General features: G+C 32.3%; 1 protein-coding gene across 3 annotated transcripts; it reads left to right on the top strand.

Moving 5' to 3' along the window:
* Positions 1-1,369: 1,369 nt before the first annotated feature.
* Positions 1,370-11,448, top strand: LOC109800655 (alpha-mannosidase). Of its 3 annotated transcripts, XM_020361466.3 has the most exons (29): positions 1,381-1,843; positions 1,925-2,008; positions 2,176-2,264; positions 2,643-2,817; positions 3,020-3,139; positions 3,217-3,300; positions 3,400-3,471; positions 3,552-3,665; positions 3,764-3,864; positions 3,964-4,057; positions 4,178-4,345; positions 4,427-4,516; positions 4,812-4,877; positions 4,951-5,007; positions 5,087-5,306; positions 6,953-7,089; positions 7,706-7,762; positions 7,853-7,909; positions 8,320-8,391; positions 8,870-8,917; positions 9,120-9,239; positions 9,331-9,396; positions 9,623-9,735; positions 9,804-9,888; positions 10,378-10,488; positions 10,570-10,665; positions 10,745-10,792; positions 10,914-10,982; positions 11,105-11,448. In XM_020361466.3, exons 1-29 carry the CDS (start codon positions 1,631-1,633, stop codon positions 11,291-11,293), a joined length of 3,015 nt encoding a protein of 1,004 aa, XP_020217055.1. In that variant the 5' UTR covers positions 1,381-1,630; the 3' UTR covers positions 11,294-11,448. The 3 variants fall into 3 exon arrangements, 2 of the variants coding, with proteins under 2 accessions (XP_082923081.1, XP_020217055.1); XM_083066955.1 differs by lacking the exons at positions 9,623-9,735; positions 9,804-9,888 and having other exon boundaries at positions 1,375-1,843; XR_014430725.1 differs by lacking the exons at positions 9,804-9,888; positions 10,745-10,792; positions 10,914-10,982; positions 11,105-11,448 and having other exon boundaries at positions 1,370-1,843; positions 10,570-10,588.
* The last annotated feature ends 7,711 nt before the right edge of the window (positions 11,449-19,159 follow it).

The following is a 19,159-nucleotide window of genomic DNA, read 5'->3' as shown; positions in this document are numbered from 1 at the left end:
ATAAAAGATTATATATATATATATATATATATATATATATATATATAAATTATACAAATATATTAGTATTCATAATATTATTAATAAATTATAATAATAAATTTATTAGCATTTTAATATCTTATAGTTAGAATTGGCAAAAGAAGTTATTCAACTCATTACTTGTTGACACAATGCAAACTACAAATTATAATGGAATAGATCAAAAAGGTTCAAATTGAATCCGGTCTTTTAAATTAATGTTCATGTCTGGTCCTATTCAAGTTACAAACTTTTCAAGTTGGCCCATTTTTTTAGTTTAAAGAAAGAAATTTGAAATATGATTACTTTTCCAAAATACAAGTTTAAATTTTCTTATGTTGAGACCAAAATACGTTTTGAGCGAATAACTTTTGAGAAAATATTATAGTCTCAAGATTAAATTATTCATAAATATGTCATTCCTTCTGTTTCATTTTGTTTGATATTTTTGAAAAAAATAATGTTTCATTTTGATTGCCATTTTACAATATCAACAAAAAATATAGTTTTTTTTATTTATTAAATCTTTAACTATTTATTATAGAGTTTGAAAATATAAAAGGGTATAACAAATAAAAATATTTTACTAATATAAAAGATAACCAGTATATTAAGAAACTGCATAATAACTTTTATCAAATCTATTTTTTTTAATATTTATGCATAAACTCAAAGGTCAAAGAAAATAGAATGGATAAAGTATTAATTCATTTTTAAAATAGTAAAACTTGACGAGGGAGAGAAAGGATTGAGGTAGAAAGTACGTGTTCTTGAATTCAAATTCATTTGAACAAGAAAAAAGAACTAGTCAAAAACTAATCAATTTCATTTAATACTGCTTCATTTTTAATAATTAACGGTAGGATTATTTAAGAGCATTTAAGATTATTCTTTAAAAGCATTTAATGGAGGGAGTAATTTGTTTGTTTATGGTACTATCTCTATCTTGAAATAACCGTAGTGTTAATGTTTTAAAAAATCTCAAAACTACACTAAAAATGATACATTTATACGTTTAGAAATAAATAATAATATAAATAAATTAGAGGTTAACAAAATTGCAAATAAGAAGACCAATAAGTACACTTATAACATGTAATTTGCAAGAAACTTTTTCTTTTCTTGGCAAGTGTATCTTTTAAAGTAATTATACTTTTTACATTATTTAATATTATATATTTTTTTATAAAGATATAAAAAATTACAAAGATAATCACAATGAAGATTGATGTATGTTATTTAACATTATATACGAAAGATGATTATTTTTTGACACATTTTTCATAAATATATTATTTTTATTTACTAAAACTTATTAAAAATCATTAAAAATAAAAGAGAGTCATTAAATAAGGATTGGGTGCAAGATGCATTAAATTGTGTTTTCAAACAAAATAGCATTTCTCATATATAAATATTTTTACCGTAGAAATTTGAGCTTTGTTCACCGAGTTGTAAGAGAGGAGTCTTTATTCCTAACTTGGACTCCTGTGGTTGCAAGAGACTCTTTCTAATTATTATTCCAAGGGTGAAGTTTCATGATCTTCAATTTAAACCTTCTCAAGCCTACACTCCTAAACAATAAGCAGATCTACTAAGGGGGTTGGAAATGGCAAAGAGAGTGGTCATAGTTTCATCTGAGTGTTTCTGTGTTATCCTTCTGCTTTATTTATGTGGCACAGTAATATGTGTTAAGTACAATACAGGTGCAAGTGTAATGCCAGGAAAATTGAATGTTCATTTAGTTGCTCATTCCCATGATGATGTTGGTTGGCTAAAAACCGTTGATCAATACTATGTTGGGTCCAACAACAGTATTATAGTTAGTCTTATAATTTTGCGCACTGATTTTTGTTGAAGCATGTGTGTGTGTTTTTCATGGTTAATTGTTTTGCTTTTGCAGAGTGCATGTGTGGAGAATGTGTTGGACTCGGTGGTTACGGCCCTGCAGCGTAACCAAAATAGAAAGTTTGTGTTCGCTGAGATGGTATGATGTGGGAGCTCAGTGTCTAGTGTTTTTTTCAGTTCAGTTTGTGGAGTTTTATTTTAGTTACCACTTACTAACATAATCATGTTTAAATGATGTCAAGATCATAATCTATATGAAAACCTTATGATATCTTATTGGATTGAAAGAGTTTCCGTGAATGGCAGGCGTTTTTCCATAGATGGTGGATGGAACAAACTCCACAAACACAGGCACAAGTGAGAAAGCTTGTGGATGCTAGCCAGCTAGAATTTATGTAAGTAGTTGTGAGTGTGACATTTATGTATCTGTCTATTTATCTATCTGTATCAAATGAAAACTCGTATTTACAAAAATTATAAGAGAGATATTGGTAATACACCCTTTAATTGGTTTTTTTTTTTTTTTTTGAAAATTACAAAATAACGACATATTAATAAGGTGTGAAATCCATAACTTTTATGATTTTCAATAAATTTCACTCAATCAGAACAGTATATTCAAAAAGGGTGTGAGTGTTAGAAAAAATTCAGTCAATCAAAAAGAGTGTTCAAAAGAATTTTTCAGACATTGTATTGCTAACAGTTCTTAAACTACAATCATTTAACTATATATAGAGTCGAGGATGTGAGTGAGATGTGTTTGTGTGGTGTAGAAATGGTGGTTGGTGCATGCATGATGAAGCCACAACCCACTACATAGACATGATTGATCAAACCACTCTTGGTCACCGCTTCATCAAAAACCAATTCAACAAGGTCCCTCGTGCAGGTTGGCAGATTGACCCCTTTGGACACTCTGCTGTTCAAGCTTACTTGCTCGGTGCTGAGGTTCCTCTCTTCTCTTTCTGTCACTTTATTTCCCAGAATAAAATGTTAACACTTTTGTACATCATATATCACTTATCAATGTCATGTCAATTTTCCTTTTTTCTGTGTATGAATTACTGAATTACATACCCTACTTTTGAACTCATAATAATAATTGTGGTTAACAGCAAATGAGTAATCTTTTTACATACTGTTTCTACAGCTTGGCTTTGACTCTCTGCATTTCGCTAGGATTGATTATCAGGACAGAGCTAAGCGCAAAGTTGATAAGACTCTTGAAGTTGTGTGGCGTGGCTCCAAGACATTCGGCTCTTCAGCTCAGGTTTGGTTTCTGTGTTCTGTTTTTTTTTTTTTTTTGAATATATTTTTCTTTATTAGTTTACCTTTTTTACTTTGCAGATTTTTGCCAACACTTTTCCTGTTCACTATAGTCCACCAAGAGGTTTTCATTTTGAAGTCAATGATAACTTTGTCGCTGTACAGGTTCTTGCATTTTACTATTAAAACCTGAACATTGCAAATGTTGTGCTGACATATTTATTTGGTTAAAGCACATTTGTATGTTGCAATTAACAACTGCAGGATGATCCTCTTCTGTTTGATTACAATGTTGAACAACGAGTCAAGGATTTCATTGCTGCTGCCATTACACAAGTAGGCTCATTCACTCTGTAGTTTTCTTAGTAAAAAAACAAAATATGTGCATATTTATAATTGTCATGAACCTATAATAGGCAAATGTGACCAGGACCAACCATATCATGTGGACAATGGGTGATGATTTCCAGTACCAATATGCAGAGACTTGGTTCAAGCAAATGGATAAACTAATTCACCATGTTAATAAGGTTTGTATTCATGATGCATACAAAACAATCCATTTTTAACTTTGTTTTTTGTATAATGATTAGGCCATAAATACATGTTTGTGTTTTAATCTTGTCAGGATGGCAGAGTGAATGCTTTATATTCTACTCCATCTATTTACACCGATGCAAAAAATGCTGCAAATCAACTGTGGCCACTGAAAACTGATGATTACTTCCCGTATGGATCTATTAAAATTTTTTGCCAATGAAGTAGATTATACTCTGATATATGCTAATGCACAAGAACAAGATTGATTATTGATGATTTTTATCATAGGTATGCGGATGGAGTTAATGCTTATTGGACAGGATATTTCACTAGTCGCCCTGCCTTTAAGCGATATGTTAGGATCCTAAGTGGATACTATTTGGTATAACATTGGCTTCACATTTCTTTGATTTTCTAATCAAAATGAACTTGGGTAGATTAAACTTATATCTTGTGTGATTCTCTTCAACAAACCTAAAACCTTGCTAATTTTTGTATATAGGCAGCACGTCAACTTGAAGTTTTTGCTGGAAAGAAATCCACTTTAGGCCACACTTTAGACCTAGGAGATGCTCTAGGCGTTGCACAACATCATGATGCTGTCTCTGGCACTGCCATGCAACATACAACTAATGACTATGCAAAACGACTTGCTATTGGAGCCTCAAGGGTATGGAGATTCATCTCTTCCAATTTAACTTAGGTACTTGTATGCAAGGACAATTTTCTAAAACTAATGATTTTTTTGTAGGCTGAGGCTGTTGTTAGTTCTTCTTTGAATTGTCTTACTAGCAAGAGATTAGGGGTTCAATGCTCAGCACATGCATCGGCATTTTCCCAGGTAATAAATATTTATAAAACAAAATATTCCTCTATAATGTCTCTTCTTAATTGAATGCTTTAAACATTTGATTCAAATACCTTTGTCCATGTAACGAACAAAATCATATGAACATGTTAAAGTATGTTCTGTCGTTATGGAAGCCACTGAGATATATAATTTTAGGACTTTCTTCTCCCATCTTATGTAAACATTGTCTCTGTAGATTATGAATTTTAATCCTACCATCCTTACTTCTTAATCTTTTTTATTTATTTATTTTTTTAATTTTTCACTCATTATTTAATTTTGACAGTGTCAATTACTCAATATCAGTTATTGCCCACCAACAGAAGACAGTATTCCACAAAGGAAGAGTTTGGTAATGTTACCATATTTTGTTTAGAAATTTTGGTTAATATTTTATTTATCATTTGTTAATGATTTGATGCCAGGTATTGTTGGTGTATAATCCACTTGGATGGAATCGTACTGACATTGTCAGAATACCGGTTGGTATCTATTTGTTTCACTTTGTTGTGTGATTAGAACTGCCACATTCTTATGTCTGAGGGGGACCTTTTGCACTAGGTTAATGATGCTAATTTCATTGTGGAAGATTCATCGGGCAATAACATTCAAACACAATATACAAAAGTGGATAATGTTACAGCAAATTTAAGAGAATTCTACGTCAAAGCCTATGTTGGGTTGTCACCCAAACAAGCTCCGAAGTACTGGCTTCAATTTCAGGCTTCGGTACCTCCACTTGGATGGAATACGTATTTCATTTCGGATACAGCAAAAAAAGGTAAGTACCCTCATTTTCTAAGCACAGTTATATGTTTAAAATGTACTCAACACCTACATTTGATTAGCACAAACTTGATTGAATTTTTTACTCAAATAATACTATTTTAATTTTTTTTTACCCAAATAGCAAGTGTGGTAAATTTATTTCCCCAACTAGCACTATTTACTGTTCATGTTTAGAACGGGCCGTTCTGATTTCAGTACGGACCGTTTCAGATTAAAAAATAACACATGGCGAATGGATGAGAATGAGTCGTTCCAAATTCAAAATTAACACATAAAAAGTAGAACCAGAACGGGCCGTTCTGAATCCGGAACGGATCGTTTTGGCCTATAAATTCAGACCATTTTTTTTCTCGATTTTCACTTATCAAATACCAGAATTCAGAGATTACCATCAAGTTATTAAATTTATTGAATATTAACATTATAAATATAATTAAATAAATTTATTAAAATTCATTACAACAATAAAGAACAATAGTGGTGGAAACTAAATTCATGACCAATATTTGGATATGTCTTCCTAGTGTGACCAGGGGTGTGACAATAGGAACAATTTTTTACATGATTATATTGTTCTCTAATGTCCATCTCTGTTCTAATCCTGGTTTGGTCGACCCTTGAAAGTTTTCTTGAGTTCTGGACTTGGCCACAAAATTGAAAGAACTGCAACATCCGAGAGAAGTTTGACTCGCTGAGAGATTTACAATAAGGCTAAATGAAATGTGATATGATTGCGACAAGTTCCAGAAAGTTCATATCTCTTGCTCGCATGACCCGCTAGGAGATTTACAGTAAAACTAAATGTAATGTGGTGTGATTGCGGCAAGTTCCAGAAAGTTTATCCCTTGCTCGCATGTACTCGCTTCATGCTTACATGCACATTACGACTATCAAACCTACATATCTCTCATATATACCTTATAATAAGTTGCAAAGGTATACAAAGGACAGTTTGGACAGCTCTGACATAAAGATTATTGGCCTACTTACACTGGTCCAACTTTGTGGCCAAATCCAGAACTCAAAAGAACTTTCAAGGGTTGGCTAAAGTCTAGTAGGATTAAAACAGAGATGGACATTAGAGAACAACATAATCAGTTTCTGCCACCATTGATCTTTATTGTTGTGTTGAATTTTAATAAATTTATTTAGTTATATTTATAATGTTAATATTCAATAAATTTAATTATTTGATGTTAGTTTCTGAATTTTGGTATTTGATAAATGAAAATCGAACCAAATTTTTTTTATTTATAGGTCAGAACGGCCCGTTCCGGATTCAGAACGGCCCGTTCTGGTTTCACTTTTTATGTGTTAATTTTGAATCCAGAATAGTCCGTTCTGATCCATTCGTTATGTGTTATTTTTTAATCTGGAACGGCCCGTTCTGAACGTGAATACTAAATGGTGATAATTGGAGAAATAAATTTGTACAATTGCTATTTGGGTAATTTTTTTTTTTAAATAGTATTATTTGAGTAAAAAACTCAACTTGATTTTACAATTTAATTTTTTTTTTTTGCAAACTAGATTCAATTTTCTAATATCAGGATTATGTAAAATCAAGTTTGCGGGTATTGAAGAAACATGTGAATTTTCAGCATTTTTCATATGCTTTACTTGTTTCAATTTAATTAGGCAAAAGCAGAAATGGACTTCCCTCACACCTCAACATTCAGAAAAATGATATCATTGAAGTAGGACCGGGAAATTTAAAACTCTCATTTTCTCCGGAGTCTGGACAACTCATACGGTTGCATAATTCCAGAACTGGTGTAAGTAATTTTTAAAGCTCATTCAGCACAGTAGAATGTTCACAGTTAGTGTTAATTTAATATATAAATACGATTATAGCATAAGATGTGTAAATATGATAATTTTTTATAAAAAAAATACTATAAGAGAACATGTACTAAACAAAATATAATATAGTTTATATTTATATTGATTTATTTTCTTACTTAATATATTAATTATTAGTGGTCTTCAATGTAATAAAAAAAAAGTCTAATCATAATCAACAACTTAAATAAAAAAATGTTATAACCTAGTTAGAATAATGATTCCTTCATTATCCAAAGGAAAAATATACATGAGAAATCTAGTAAGACACTCTTACACTCTCCTTATATACTCTCAATTATTAGATGAAATTCATGTGAATCTTAGTATAAAATCACAAATGATAAATCTAATATTACACATATTATTCATATTTATTTTAAGGTCAATATTTTATGTATATAAAAAAATTTATGCATAGAATCATCTTTAGTTCAACTTACAAATTAAGGAAGCAATACATTTCAATATTTGTCACTATTGGTTTTATCAAGATATATTTTGAAGCGTTTAGTGAAAAAATTTCATTACTTTTCAAATATTTTCCAGGTAGATGTACCAATTAAACAAAGTTATCTATGGTATAATAGTTCAGACGAACGTCAGGTATGTGATTTTGTTTTCTACACACACTCATTCTAGTAACAAATTAAAACAGCAGAGTATGATGCAATATCAACTTTGGTATCTCTCCAGGTTTCTGGTGCATATATATTTCGGCCTAAAGCTCCTCCAAATATCGTTTCCAGATCAGTAAGTTTCTTCTTCTAATCGGTTAACTCACCAATATTTCAATGTTTTATTTATCGTAGTTTATAAGTTCCTTATAGTTTATATGCATAAAGTATGGACTTTTACATGGACAAAAAGGCAAATTTTGGACATATAAAGTATACGGAACTTAAGTTGAATTTTAAGCTGAAACGCCTCAAGTGTGTGTTTATCTCTAGGAATCTGTGAGGTGTAAGTTCAAGTATTTGAACCAACAAAAATAGTAATTTTTGAATTAAGCACCTAACTAAAAGTGTCTGATACGAGTCATGAAGATATTGATGTTGAAAACTTGTCTAACACCAACAAGTTGAAAGAGAAGATATGTCCGTACTTGATACCTTTATATTCTGTCTGCTTAGATGCATTTTGATCTGTTTGCTATAATACAGGTGCCCGTCAAGATAATCCGGGGACCATTAGTTGATGAGGTTCATCAGAAGTTTAGTTCTTGGATTTACCAGGTTAGTAAAACCTATACATTCTTACTTGCCAGGTTAGTAAAACCTATATATTCTTACTTGCCATATAAGTACGGATTTTGTGACACATTATCATGGGTGTTGCATGTCTGTGTTTAGAGGAGGTGAACTTAAAACCTTTTTCTTAATGTACAGTAAGTGAAAACGTGATATACATAATCATATATGCAACTAAATATTGAAAATGAATTGGACGTGTACACGTGGATAAAACAGTGAGCCATATTAGATTCTATAGGATATCACGAGATGATCATTTTTGTAGTCTTCACTTAGCATTACAATAAGATTAGAATAACAAAGGATTTAAAATTCAAGATAAGCACATAAAAAGCATTGGGTGGGGGAAATTTTAAAGTTTAACATAAAAAGCACATAAAATCCATTTATAAGGAGGTACTCTACATGGTTTTGTTTAAACCATGTATAACCTATTGGTTTCTTGTTTGTTTAATTTTAGGTTACTAGGGTTTACAAAGACAAAGAGCATGCTGAGATTGAATACACTGTAAGTTACGTTGTCTACCTTGTGGAAAACCACTTTTTATTTATTTATTATACATACAGACATATATATATATATATATAGGTATAGCTTCTAAATAAAATATCGCGTACGTTAATTGGCCTAATATGGATTGTGAAGTTATAAAAAGAAGTACAACAAATGAGGTTCTGACAGTATTTTTTTTTTATTTAAAAATTTAAAGATTGGTCCAATTCCTATAGAGGATGGAATTGGGAAAGAGGTGATCACGCAAATGACAGCAAATATGGTTACAAACAAAGAGTTTTATACTGATTCCAATGGAAGAGATTTTTTGAAACGGGTAAGTCTTTTCTACATTTTTCTTCGGTTTAGTCATCCATGGATAAAAAACATAAAATAAAATAAATGACTTTAATAGAAAAAATTTGCAGGTTCGAGATCATAGGGATGATTGGCCCCTTCAAGTTAATGAACCAGTTGCAGGCAACTATTATCCAGTAAACTTCTTTACTCAATTAATTTCTTCGGGAATTTGGCTTTTGTTGCTAATAACCAATATCCAATTGAAGAAAAGAAATCTAACCTACACTTTTCTTTGCCATCCAATAATGGGTAACAAGTCATTGGAATTACAGATAGAGGAATGCTAATTCTAGGTTGTTGAATTTAGAAAATGTTTTTTGATTGATGTAAAACACTTCTAACTTATTTTATCCCGTTCAGCTCAATCTTGGAATTTATATTAAGGATAAGAAATCTGAATTATCAGTCTTAGTTGATCGGGCCACTGGAGGAGGTAGTATCAAAGATGGTCAAGTGGAACTGATGCTTCATAGGTACAAAACTAAACTGAATTATATTTTCATTTTGTATATAAACTAGTAATTGTTTTTTACTACCATAGGCGCACACTCTATGATGATGGCAGAGGAGTAGAAGAACCTCTTAATGAACAAGTTTGCCAACATGATCAATGTCAAGGACTAACAGTATGACAACCCTTCTAATTAGCTGATATTCAAACGTATATTCAATAATTGATTGAATGAGGAATTTAGTTTTATGTTATTATTTTGGCTGAAGCTAAAAATATGAATTGAAACACTCATTTCCACTGGCCATCGCAGAAAAACTGTAAATTAACTATGTTCTTCCGTTTTCCAAGATGTACATCAGTACATGTTGACCGGAATTATAGAGAAAATAGAGTGAATATAAGTATAAAGCTATTATGAAATTTCAGAAGCTTACATCTTGTATAGTTCAATCAAACATGGGTTTCTGCAACAATTTACGGTGCAAGAACTTGTGCTTTTAAGTGCTTGTTAGATAAAATACTATATCTCCTAGTTCTGGGGAAATGGTACCTAATTAAAAGGAAGCCAAATCAAACTTACAATGTTCTCCATATATACAATACAGTGTATGAAATTCCCATATCTATCCCCTTTCTGTAATATTTTGTTCTTTGTATTAAGGTAAGAGGAAATTATTATATGGGCATCCACAACCTCGGAGCTGGTTCACGTTGGCGCCGTACAACTGGTCAGGAAATTTATTCACCACTATTGTTGGCTTTTGCACATGAGGTATGACTTAGCTACAGTTACTTCATGTATTCAGGGATTGATCTTCCACATATTACATATTCTAAGGGATTTATTTATCAGAACATGGGAAATTGGAAGGCCTTTCATGTGACCAGAGGAACTGTAATTGACCCTAATTACAGCTTACCTCTCAATGTTGCTCTGATAACTCTTGAGGTAGACTAAATTACAGCAAGACTTGCTATAACACACTTGAACCTATCTTTCTTTCTATCTAACTTGGGGAGTTTTGCAGGAGTTGGATAATGGAATGGTGCTTCTCCGTTTAGCACATCTATATGAGGTATAAAAATAATGTAATATCATTATCCTCTTAATATTTTGTTTTGTATTGACTCTGCTGTTGTGGCTATTTCATCTGAAAATCTACTCATCAATTTCTTTCATGCTTTCAATTTGATTAGTCTGGTGAAGATGCTCACCTTTCAACTTTGACCAAAGTTGAATTGAAGAAAATGTTTGCCACAAAAACGGTACACAAGGCTCTCTCCCTAGCTCCAACCCCACTAAAGAAAACATTTGCATTTGGATCAAGTTTTTATAAATTTTACTATCCGTGTGAATAGTTATGGACGATTGGTGCTTTATTATGCAGATAAAGCAGTTGATCGAGGTTAGTTTATCAGCTAATCAAGAGAAGTCAAAAATGAAGAAGAAAACATGGAATGTTGCAGGGGACAAGGGGCATGAATCTGAAGGAATTAGGGGTGGCCCTGTCAGCAATGTCAACCTTGTAATTGAGCTTGGTCCCATGGAAATACGTACTTTCCTTTTGAAATTCTAAGAGTTTTGATAACTAGTATCCTTAGAACACTTAAAAAAAAAACAAATCAATATGTATAACTTTTCATTACAAATTACAATAAAGTAACACAAAAGAATGTGTTGAATGTTGATACAGTTTTTAATTAAGAAATTCTGTTTTTAATTCCTTGACCATCGCTATTCACCGGCTAAGACACTAATTAGCATTTTTTTTATAATCTCCAAGCACTCAATTTGAAGATTTTATCATAAGAAATCAAGTAACCAACTTGTTTATCTGGTAATTGCAATCTTCCATTTGAGATAATGGTTTTGAAAGAGAAGGATAAAATGGTAAACGCGGAGTTGCCTCGAACTATCTGTGAAATTCGTGTCTTCCCGCTTACGCTTTCACATTCCCTCAATCCCTCTCACTGGTTTCTCATTCTCTCGTGTTGCCAACACCAGTTATACCAGCAAAAACTGGTACCAGTGTAAATTTGTTATAAAAAAAAAGGAGTGTCCTTTTTTTTTTTTTTTTTTTTTTTTATATTTATAATCTAGGAAAAGGAATAGTAACTATACTACTATATTAGTTATAAAAATAAATTGCAATATAAAGATGGGGAAAAGGAAGATTATATGATATTATATGTAAATGACCGTTACGAAAATAAAATATCATAAAATACTCCAGGAAAGGTGGCAGGGCCTCCTAGTTAGGGATTTTTAAACAAAATAGGTAAAATCAGAGTAGATAATGCTGAAGCGGAAGTCAGAGAGATAAGTATGATAGTTTTTAGAAATACACAATGAGTTATAATCTTTAACACAATATAAAATATAATGAAAAACCTGGACCTTTTATTTGAAAAGATAACGTGGATTTTGTGATAAGGAAAAATAGTTTACTTGCATCTTCTGGCAACTTAGAGGTCTTACTTCAGCCCACTCCTTTGGGTCTTACAACTACCTCAGTTCTACCTGCAACCTAACTATCTTTTCCAAAACAGTTATCAAGGGCACACCTGAAGATTCAGGCTTACAAATCCCAGGTTTTCATAAACCAAAATTTTCTTTTCAATAAAGCTCCAGTATTCTAAATTATATTTGCATGTGTTAAAAGAAATAACTACGACATTCTAAAAACTACCAAAGAGATAATTTAGCCAGCCATGGTATAAGAAATACTTACAAATATTACTTATGAGAGGAAAAACAGTACAGACACAAAGAACACACTTAGAGAAACACTCTTAGCACACTCTAGATATTCTTGGATTATTTTTCTCGTCTTTTTCTACAAGTGAACCAAGGGGGTTCTTTTATAGGAAAACTAAATACTAAAAGACAAATCAAAGAACAAAGACACTATTGCCCCTTCAGTCAAGTGAGGTAATTACTACCACACATTTACTCTTTCACAGGGCGACAGACTCTGACAAAAGATAAAAATTACAACACGCCTTATCTAAAGTAGATTCTTTTTAGATAAGGGTTTTGTCAAGACAGCTGTCTTTGTATTGATGATGTCCTTTTGTCTAGGTCTTAGTCTTCTATTTTGAGACTAATATTTCTTCATCTTCTCCGGCATCTTGCATTTCTGATGATCCGGCCATAGACTGTGTGTCTGTGGGTGTTTGTTGTCCAAAACATCCACCATCTTCGTAGATTTCTTTGTGTCTTTTTTCCCTTTGGAAAAATTGCACAAGTTTGTTGTTGTTCTCTGTCGGGAAGGGGATAAAGAACTTTCCGTTTTCTCCAGGGAGGAACAACTTTGTGTTGTGAGACTCTTTAATCAGGTTGAAATCTTCTTCATCAGTGGTTGAGAAGAACCAATTGTATCCCATTATTTGAGCTCTGTATAGGCAATACTGATAATGTGAATTTCCTTGGACGTCCCATGATTCATACCCATCATGGTATAAAACTCCTGGATAATCTTTGTGTCCTTCAGTAAGCAGCTTCATTACATGAGTTGGATACTGATTTGTTGAAAAATTACTTGGACAGGTAACAATCTTCACAGTAAAGTGGCACATGAAGATTGCTTGTATTGAGTTAATGGCTTCATTGATTGAAGGGTCGAAACCATCAAACTTTTCGGTAGGATGGATGAGAACAGAATCCAAACATCCATAGTCCAGTAATGTTTTAATGTTTATAGGCAAGTCTTCGAAGATGACAGGCCTGAAATTTTCTAGATCAAGTTTTGCCTTTCTGAACAAAAACTTGATTTTGCAAGGGCATCTTCCATTTTTGATTTCCTTGCATATATGAGATTCTTCTATACAGGCAAACCTTTGGTTGAAGTAATTTTTAACGGCTACATATAAACCTGTAACAGAATGAGGATCTCTGTGTGCTTTTGATAAAAACTTTTGTAGAACCAAAAACTTCTTCAGGTTCAATTCCTGAGGAGAATTTGGGTTTTGTCTCACAGCCTCCTTAAACGAATTTGGCTGAGGTTTTCGTAAACTTGCATGAATGACATTTATTTCAGGTTCTGGATTCAGAGCCTTTTTTATTTTTGTCAAATCAATGGTGTCTAGTTCCAAAGCCTTTTCTGCTTCTTCTTGAGAGTAAAAGCCTTTGTAACGAGGATTTTGTAAACCTTCCTTGGCAGTGCACAAGTCGGTAAAATTTTTATAAACACCCTTGTAGGGGCCAGATAACAAGACAAAATATGTATATCCTTTTCCTGACGGAGAGGCTTTGTTTAGGAGTGGAACTCCTTGGTTGTCTGTTATACAAAATTTATACAGGGCACAAATAATACCTTTTTTAATTGAACAAATTAGTTGTTCGTTTGTTTCAGTACATCTGGGGATATTCCAAATGTTATCAATTATGCAATTGAATTTTTCATTTGTATTTTCTCTACCAAGGTAGAGAAATTCATTTGTTAGTATTGGCAACTCTTGGTTACCAAACTTCATTTTTTGTCGCATGCCAGGGTATGAAACCTTAGATGGTTTCATTGTCTACCATTCCTGCAAAACGGGAGAGAATGTCAGCAGCAATGTTTTTTATTCCTTTTATGTGTTCAAAATTTATTTTTACCCCATTATGATAGATAAACTCTTGGAATAAAAGCCATCTTTTATGCGGTTTTTTATCAGAATTTATTTGTGAATTACCATAAGCCACAATTGTTTCACAGTCAGTTCTAATGGTAATTTCTTTTTTGTTTATCAAAAATAGTTCAAAAGATTTTAGACTATTGATGACAGCATTCACCTCGTAATCTGTTGAGGTAGAATATATTTGTGGTTTTGTATGATATTTCCCAGAAGCATATCTACATATTTGTTCTTCGGAAATATTTTCAAATTTGTTCTTTTTCTTTTTGAGGATACCACCCCATCCCATTTCGCAACCATCACATTCAACTACTAGGTAGTCTGAATCGAGGGGTAATGATAAAGAAGGGAGGGTTTTTACCATTTCTTTTATCTGCTTAACCAACTTTATGTCTTCAGAATTAAAATTCCTTTGTCCGATTAAACTTGTTTTATTATATAAAGGGGCAGTAAATTTTCCTAGGTCCTTTATAAAATTTCTTGCATAGTTAAGTAATCCCAAAAATGCTCGGAGAGTTTTCACATCTTCCATTTTATTGGGAAAAGCAAGAATTTTTTGTGAGATGTGGGGTTGGAGTTTTATTTTACCATTCCCAATTTCTGTTCCTAAAAAGGAGATATGAGTCTTACATATTTCCATTTTAGATTTTGAAACAATTAAACCAAATTTTTCAAAAAGGTGTAATACTTGTTTCAAGTGAAGAAAATGTTCTTCTTTTGTTTTTGAAAATACTAGTACATCATCTATATATGTACAAGTAAAACTTTTATATTCTCCAAAAATATTATCCATTTTTCTTTGGAAAATTTGTGGTGCATTTTTTTAGTCCGAAAGGCATGACTTTCCATTCGAAAAGTCCTTCAGAGCAAGAAAATGCAGTCCATTTTATAGAGTCAGAATGCATCTTGACTTGATGAAATCCTGATTTTAAGTCGAACTTAGAAAACCATTTTGCTTTCTGAATTCTATTTATCAAGACTTCTTTTGAGGGTATAGTATAACCATCTATATGAGTATTATCATTTAGACGTTTATAGTTGTATACCATTCTAGTCTTACCTCTTTTTTGTTCGGAGTGTTTATTTACTATAAAAGCCGGACTCCTATGAGGGCTTGTACTGGGTACAATAACTTTCAGATCTAGAAGTGCTTTTATGTGGGATCTACATTCATCTTGTTCGAAATTCCCATAAAGAATATCTTTTGTTTTGATGATAAGATCAGGATTTATTATATCAAGCTTGCAAATAACAGGGTCTTTTTCCCAATACTTTGTAGGATCTTCTCCTATTATACTGGATTTATTTAACCTATCAATAATTTGTTATATGTTATCAAATGTTATAACCTTATTAATTCTAATACAGTTATAACAATCAACATCTAGATTTGTTAAAACCAACTCATAAGAATTATCAATTTCTTCAGAAAATTCAGAGTTTTTGGTTCAGCATCTCTAGTGAAGAGATTGGCTTTGTTAGGACAGTCACGAGAATAATGACCAGCCTGGTGACAAGCAAAACATTCCAATTGCTTGGTGTATGTCTTGTTGTTTTTAATTTTTCTAACATGTCTGTCTTTATTCAAGGTGGGTTTTCTAGCATTAGATGCCCTAATGGAGTACCTACGAGTTTGTTGTTTCTTCCTAGAGTTGTTTATTCTAGGGGTAGGAGAATACCTTTGTTGAGGTTTCTTTCTTCTAACCTCTTTGTGGTATTGTTGGGGTGTGTATATCTGCTTGCAGATATCGGTGTCTGCCATTTTTATCTGTTTGTTAATGGCGATATTTGTGAAGGTATCTTCCATTACTTTCATGATGTGTTGTATTCTAATAGCTAAATTATTCATAACAGGATCTACCTGATCATCATTCCAGCTATCTCTAATTTTTTGACCTAATTTACCCGGAAGTTTTAGGAAAAGTTTTTCTCCTAAATTTTTATCTGTAAAACCTCCAGCTATAGAAGCATACATTAGATAATATTGGGTAAATTCTTTTATTTTTCCAAAGTAACTTATGGAAAGTCTTTCTAGATTTCCTAAATAAATTCTTTGTCTAATTGTGTTACCATCGTTTACGGACTGGGCTGTAAAGATTCTTTGTATAACACTACAAAAATTGTAAATGTTTGGTCCTGGGTCGATCAAATTGGTTTTGACCTGGTCAGGAAAAGTTTTTTTTTGAATGATTCCCAACAAGCTCTAGCTATATCTCCAAGATAGGTTTCTGCTCAGGCAATCATATCTTGACTATTGGAAACATGATTTTCATGATGAATCCTATAGTCTCTTATAACAGCTGAAGTCCACTGTTCTATGTAATTAGGTAAGAGTTGGGGGTCAACACTTCCTATGTTCAAGAGAAGAGATGGCATAATGAAATTGGGTTCTATAGGCAATCTTTTCCCTTTTGATTTTATGTTATCTCCTATGGAGAAATCTGTAGGAGTAACTACTTGTTCTCTAGGGATAAATCCTAGATTGTAGTCTTCGGTGCTATAGTCAAAATGGTGGATTTGGTTTGTAACGCTACTACCATTGTAACTATCTCCCATTAAACCTTTGTAAGATTGGATTTCGGAAACTGGTTCAGAAACTACAGAATTAGTTTCTTCTTTTTCAAAAACTAATTTATTTTTGAAATTTTTATCGTTTTCCAACCAGTTTTCTAAATCAAAATCTTCCTCGATTTCTTTGAGGATAATTTGTTCTTCCTCACATTCTTCACTAAGTTGTGAGAAAAGTTTTTGTCTAAAAATAAAATCATCTTCCTCATCTTCAGAGTCAGAGATTTCATTTTTATAACTTTGGGAAACAACTTCCTTTTGTTTTTCCCATTTTTCTACTGCAATGAGCAGTTCTTTTGAGAGACGGCTTCTTCCTAAGGAACTTTCTTCTTTGTTTTGGGTGTAATCCGGAATATAAGAATATCCTGTCCATAAATTCATGAAAGAATTTCTAGGCGGTTCTTCTTCTTCTTCGGGATTGTGTTCAACTATGTCATCATAATCTGCAAACCTAATAGAAAGGTTGTTTCTTCGGTTTGTCATGATGGCTGTTTGTGGTGCTGTAATAGCAGTTCTAGTGGATCCGGAATTAAGATGGGTTTGCCATTCAATTCCTTGGTTTCTTCTAGATTCAAAGATTTGTGGTGGAAGAAATTGTATTCCATTTGATCCTAGAGAACTAATCAGTGGATTTGTATTGATCCTATATCTGGGAGATATATGATCACTTATTCTTCCTATAAAGGTTATATCTAAGTGGAGATTATTTCCTTCAAAATTTTCTCCAAAACCTCTAGTTTGTACTTCCAGATTTATATTTTGAATAAAATTTGCAAGATTCATTGTAAAGTTAGGAGCTATGTATATAAGGGAAACAGGTTGGTTGAGGTCAACTTCAACTATCCCTATTATGGCCTGAGAATTGTTATCCCTAAACCTTCGATCAAAAAGGACAAGGAAGGCTTTAGCTCCTACAAAGGATCTAGTTAGAGTTCTAATCCCTATAGTGATAAGTCCTAAGTGAACATATCTCCTTTGGGTTCTTCTCAACCACTGATGAAGAAGATTTCAACCTGATTAAAGAGTCTCACAACACAAAGTTGTTCCTCCCTGGAGAAAACGGAAAGTTCTTTATCCCCTTCCCGACAGAGAACAACAACAAACTTGTGCAATTTTTCCAAAGGGAAAAAAGACACAAAGAAATCTACGAAGATGGTGGATGTTTTGGACAACAAACACCCACAGACACACAGTCTATGGCCGGATCATCAGAAATGCAAGATGCCGGAGAAGATGAAGAAATATTAGTCTCAAAATAGAAGACTAAGACCTAGACAAAAGGACAGCATCAATACAAAGACAGCTGTCTTGACAAAACCCTTATCTAAAAAGAATCTACTTTAGATAAGGCGTGTTGTAATTTTTATCTTTTCTCAGAGTCTGTCGCCCTGCGAAAGAGTAAATGTGTGGTAGTAATTACCCCACTTGACTGAAGGGGCAATAGTGTCTTTGTTCTTTGATTTGTCTTTTAGTATTTAGTTTTCCTATAAAAGAACCCCCTTAGTTCACTTGTAGAACAAGACGAGAAAAATAATCCAAGAATATCTAGAGTGTGCTAAGAGTGTTTCTCTAAGTGTGTTCTTTGTGTCTGTACTGTTTTTCCTCTCATAAGTAATATTTGTAAGTATTTCTTATACCATGGCTGGCTAAATTATCTCTTTGGTAGTTTTTAGAATGCCGTAGTTATTTCTTTTAACACATGCAAATATAATTTAGAATACTGGAGCTTTATTGAAAAGAAAATTTTGGTTTATGAAAACCTGGGATTTGTAAGCCTGAATCTTCAGGTGTGCCCTTGATAACTGTTTTGGAAAAGATAGTTAGGTTGCAAGTAGAACTGAGGCAGTTGTAAGACCCAAAGGAGTGGGCTGATTCTCGTGTTGCCAACACCAGTTTCGTTTCTCGTAACAAAGTCATTCGAAAATATAAAATGGTAAAGTTTAACTTTCAATTTTTTCAAAAATATAAATTTAGGATTTAAAATTTACTACTTTAAACAATATTTATCTTCCACCACCGAAAGTAATTTATGAATTACAGTTGTTTTAGTAACTTAACTCTTAACAATAAGTTTAGGAGGGAGATCCTAGAGTAATCTAGGAGTAAGTTTAGATACCTAGACTTAGATTTATTTTGTTTAATATCTTATGTTTTACATCAAATTTTAACAATTCAATTATTAAATTTAAAGTTTTTATAGATCGAATTTTTAAATTTTTAAAAAAATTTAAAAACTATTTAATATTTTATTTTAT

Source organism: Cajanus cajan, chromosome 11 (genome assembly GCF_000230855.2).
Source record: "Cajanus cajan strain Asha chromosome 11, NIPB_CcT2T_4, whole genome shotgun sequence".
Taxonomy (NCBI): Eukaryota; Viridiplantae; Streptophyta; class Magnoliopsida; order Fabales; family Fabaceae; genus Cajanus; species Cajanus cajan.
Note: the sequence above shows the minus strand (reverse complement) of the source record. Positions and strands in the feature narration are given on the sequence as shown.